The sequence below is a fragment of the Gavialis gangeticus genome, unplaced genomic scaffold, assembly GCF_001723915.1.
Source record: "Gavialis gangeticus isolate Ggan-Ray unplaced genomic scaffold, GavGan_comp1, whole genome shotgun sequence".
Lineage (NCBI taxonomy): Eukaryota > Metazoa > Chordata > Crocodylia > Gavialidae > Gavialis > Gavialis gangeticus.
In genome coordinates this window covers 3232767-3233063 of record NW_017729026.1, presented here as the reverse complement: position 1 = coordinate 3233063, position 297 = coordinate 3232767, and the positions used below count along the sequence as shown (strand labels likewise).

General features: G+C 75.8%; 1 protein-coding gene across 1 annotated transcript in view; it reads left to right on the top strand.

Moving 5' to 3' along the window:
• The first annotated feature begins 29 nt into the window (after positions 1–29).
• Positions 30–297, top strand: part of ENPP1 (ectonucleotide pyrophosphatase/phosphodiesterase 1) — a 93890-nt gene continuing 93622 nt past the window's right edge. Inside the window, exon 1 of the mRNA XM_019520265.1 lies at positions 30–263. Coding sequence (XP_019375810.1) covers positions 123–263 — 141 coding nt within the window. The 5' untranslated portion in view covers positions 30–122. The remainder of the gene's footprint in view (positions 264–297) is intronic.

Sequence of the window (297 nt, the reverse complement as noted above, 5' to 3'; positions counted from 1 at the left end):
GGGGCCGGCAGGGCGCGCCGCCGGCAGCAGCAGATAAACACGGGGGCAGGAGGCGGGAGCGGGGGGGCCCGGCGCGGCCCGGTGCCCCCGCTTTTAAGAGGCGGCGGCGGAGCGGGAGGGCGATGGTGATGGCGATGCGTGGGGACGACGGCAGGGCGGCGGGCGAGCGGGCAGCGCAGCCCATGCTGCCGCCTATGGAGGTGGCCGAGGAGCCGGACAAAGCCAGGCGCAGGGACCCCAACCCCTACAAAGTGCTGTCGCTGGTAAGGCGGCGGCGGCGCCCGGGGCGGACTGAAC